The sequence below is a fragment of the Myzus persicae genome, unplaced genomic scaffold (assembly GCF_001856785.1).
Source record: "Myzus persicae strain clone G006 unplaced genomic scaffold, MPER_G0061.0, whole genome shotgun sequence".
NCBI classification, from domain to species: domain Eukaryota; kingdom Metazoa; phylum Arthropoda; class Insecta; order Hemiptera; family Aphididae; genus Myzus; species Myzus persicae.
The window spans coordinates 1-4,213 of record NW_019101185.1 but is presented as its reverse complement, the minus strand read 5'-3'; the positions used below and the strand labels follow the sequence as shown (position 1 = coordinate 4,213).

At 41.4% G+C, this 4,213-nt stretch overlaps 1 protein-coding gene across 1 annotated transcript; it reads right to left on the bottom strand.

The window, feature by feature from the left end:
• Window positions 1-237: 237 nt before the first annotated feature.
• LOC111028114 lies at window positions 238-4,160 on the bottom strand (the record flags this gene model as incomplete). Its single annotated transcript, XM_022306651.1, has 1 exon — window positions 238-4,160. A coding segment is annotated over one exon (3,923 nt), but the record flags the coding sequence as incomplete, so codon positions are not given.
• Between the last annotated feature and the right edge of the window lie 53 nt (window positions 4,161-4,213).

Below are 4,213 nucleotides of genomic sequence, written 5' to 3'. Positions count from 1 at the left end.
AAACAAATACAATTAATTTGAATTGCCATATTGGCGCGAACATTCTCCCCCCTTGAAAGGACTAAGACCTTTCAAAAGGAGATATAACACACGAAATATAAAGAACAGAATTTAAGTAAACATAATGTTGATCAATTGCATAAAATAACTGCTGGAGTGAATAATAATAACAAACAGAATAAGCAGTAGAATGCTTGTAAAACAATACATTTTAAAGGGTCAATGAGTGAAGAGTTGTTATGCTGCATCCTCTTCCTCTTGATTGCTGGGCAGTACTGCAATTTTTACTACTGGACGCTGGAACTCCCTACCAGCCGAGTTAATGATAGTTACTACGCGAATGATGCCATCAGGTCCAGGATGAACTTTGGTGATTCTAACCATTTTCCACTGGAGTGTCGGTAGGTTGTCTTCCTTTAAAATGGCCAATGAACCGACTCTAATAGTGTCCTTTTTTGATAACCATTGACCTCTTTTGTGGAGTTGTGGAAGATACTCCGTGCTCCACCTTTTCCAAAAAGTTTGTGATTGCAATTTCACCAGCTCCCACCTTTTCACTCGATTAAGTGGAATTCCAGTACTGTCAGGCTCAGCTGGTTGCGTTAGACTTCTTCCTATTAAAAAATGAGCCGGGGTTAAAGGATTAAGATCGGATGGATCATCGGACATCGGTGATAGCGGGCGAGAATTCAATATGGCCTCTATTCGGCAAAGCAAGGTGTGCATTTCCTCGTACGTGAGAAGGCCCATTGCTGTTACCTTCAGCAAATGTCTTTTGGCAGATTTCACAGCCGCCTCCCAGAGACCACCAAAGTGGGGAGCGGAGGGGGGTATGAAGTGCCACTGAATCTTTAAATCGGAAAGAGAGTCTTCAATTGTGCGTTGTCCCTTGACTGGTGCAAAATATGAATGTAAGACCTTGTTGGCTCCTATGAAGTTTGTGCCATTATCGCTATAGATGTGACTACAAAGGCCACGACGAGATAAAAAACGCATTAGAGATGCTAGAAAGACTTCAGTAGTAAGTCCGCTAACAAGCTCTAAGTGGATAGCACGAGTTACAAAACAGACAAATACCGCAACATAACATTTGATGCTGACCACTCTACGTATCCCACTTCGGATCATGATTGGTCCACAAAAATCGACGCCGGTTTTGGCAAAGGGACCCTCGACATTGACTCTTTCAGGTGGAAGTGGTGCCATGAATGGAGCAGTCAGGGATGGACTGGAACGAAAACAAATTATGCAGCGCCGAACAGTCTGACTTGCAATAGCTCGACCTCGAATTGGCCAGTAACGAAGGTGAATGTTTGCCAGTAATCCTTGAGGGCCAATATGAATTAAACGCTTGTGTTCGTATTCAAAGATAAGTCTTGTGATTGTACCTTTTGCTGGTAGTACAATTGGGCATTTGCTGGTGTATGCAATGTCAGCGTTGATGAGTCTGCCTCCAACTCGCACTTGACCATCCTGGTCAATAAATGGGTTCAGTGTACGCAACGCACTACGACGTCCAACAGGCCTACTGGACTTAAGTTCGGCAATTTCTGGTGCAAATGAGATGGACTGCATTTTTCGCAGCAACACTGTGGCGGCATTGGATATTTCAGTTACACTTAGTGAATTTAATAACCGGTCAGAGATCAACTTAGTGCGAGCATTGTGGCAAAATCTTAGAATATATGCGGTAATTCGGTTCAATCTAGACCAAGAAGAATATCTTTCTTCGAATTGACATTCTGATGACTGACTCACTACAAGAACTGGACGAACTATTCTTACTTCAGGTAAATCAGTATGGATGACATTATTAGACGGCCACAGGTCCTCAGCCTGGCTCAACCACTTGGGACCGTTCCACCAAAGTTCATTTGACAAAAGTGATTCAGCTGAGCATCCACGGGAAATTACATCTGCAGGATTGGTGGCCGTTGGTACATGACGCCATTGTGTGGGTTGGGTTAGATCCAATATTTGTGCTATCCTGTTGGAGACATAGGATTTGAGTGGTTTGTCACTATTGATCCAGTATATGACAATAGATGAATCAGACCATAAGATTACATTACTAGGGTTACAATGAATCTTGATACGTTTTAGTTCTCTCATAACCATGCTGACCAGTTCTGCTAAAAGAAGGGCTCCGCAAAGTTCCAATCGTGGAATTGTGCTGGGCTTCAGTGGAGCTACTCTGGACTTAGAACAGTATAGTTGACATTGCGATGTGGTAGTTGATCGAAAGTAAATACAAGCACCAAAAGCATTTTGTGATGCATCGCAGAAACCATGCAGTTGGACTGATGTGGTATTATCAAATGGAACGCGACGCGGTATTGATAACTGCTCCAAGAACTTGAGACTTTGATAGAAATTGGTCCACTTGGTTTGGAGTTCAGTGGACAGTGGTGTATCCCAGTTCAACTTTGAGGACCATAACTGTTGCATAAACATTTTTCCTCGAATCAGGGCAGGTGTTAGGAATCCTACTGGATCATAAACACTGTTTATGTTGGATAATAGTGTTCTTTTAGTCATGTGAAAAGGTCTTGACAAATCCTTAAAAATGAATTTGAAACAGTCATTACTTGGTTGCCAAGTGAGACCTAGTGTGCTAACAGTATCTTCTTCATTGATAGACAACAGATAAGTAGGATCTCGTTCCGGAACTGACATTTTCGACATAATTGATTTTGAGTTTGAGCACCACTTGCGAAGGGGTAGGCCAGCCTTGTCAAGTTCATTAGATAAATTTTGAAAAAGTTCATAACACTCAGTTTCGTCTTGACCGCCACTTAGTAAGTCGTCAACATAAAAATCTTGTTGAATAGCGCGCTGGACTGCATGATTTTTGACATTGTAACTTAGCTCAAGTAAACAACGAGTGGCAAGAAATGATGCAGCTCTGGTACCGTAAGTGACAGTTAAAAGCCTATAGTCTTTCAATGGTTCAGCAGGACTTTCTCTATAGCATATTCTTTGAAAATCACAATCTTCGGGAGAGACCCGTATCTGCCTGTACATTTTGGCTATGTCTGCAGTAAGAGCAATTTTGTGGATTCGAAATCTCAGAATTATAGAAATTAAATCAGGTTGCACAGTTGGTCCACATAGTAGAATGTCGTTGAGACTGTGCCCGGATTTAGATGTAGCAGAACCATCAAAGACTACACGCATTTTTGTAGTTAAACTGTTGGATTTGAACACTGAGTGATGCGGAAGATAATATGTGGGGCAATCAGTATCTTGAGCCTTCTCCATGTGGCCCAATTCAAGGTACTCATTCATGAAATCCTTGTAATCTGAAGCAAGTGAAGGGTTTTTTAACAATTTGCGTTCTAGATTGTAGAAACGTTGCTGTGCCATGAATCTTGAATCACCTAAAACTGATGGATCTTGAATAAACGGTAATCTTACCACAAAGCGACCACGATCGTCACGAGAAACGTTATTTTTAAAATGATCTTCAGCCCATGCCTCAGATGATAAGTTGTTCGAGCATGATTGGGCAATGAGAGCTATAGCTGACTGATTGCTATGACGTAGAAGAAAGATTTTTGATAGTGGTTGCACATTATTGATTTGAGTTGATCCAGTAAAAACCCAACCAAGATTGGTGTTGTGAAGTGTTACAAGTGGACTAATCTTCATACTTTCACCAATTAGCAATTCATAGAATATCTCTGCACCAAGTAGAATATCAATTGAAGCTGGTTCATTGAAACGAGGGTCGGCTAAACAGCTACTAATAGTGTGTGGAATATGTAGTGGTTCCATGTCAATACGGTGAGTGGGCAAGCTGTTAGTAATCGAATCAATTACATGGAAGTTAATGAATGCTTCAAAGTCATTAAGTCTTGAACACATTGTAGTACTTATCATTGTGCCTGTTTTGGCAGATACCGACCCGATACCTGCTATCGATAGCGAGCTTTTAACAAGACTGATATTTAATCTTGATGCGCACTCCTTTGTTATCAGACAGACTTGAGACCCAGAGTCTAAGATGGCACGACACTGAACTTGGTGGCCAGCTGCATTTGTTAAATTGATCAGTGCAGTAGCTAATATTATTTGCTTCTTTGCAGTAGAATTGTTGTTACCATGTTCAACGTACGTTACAACAGATTGGTTTTGTGTAGATGGTGACTGTTCATTCGCTGAGGCAGGAGGGATAAATGGGGCATCACTATGCAACTTAGTGTTGTGTCGT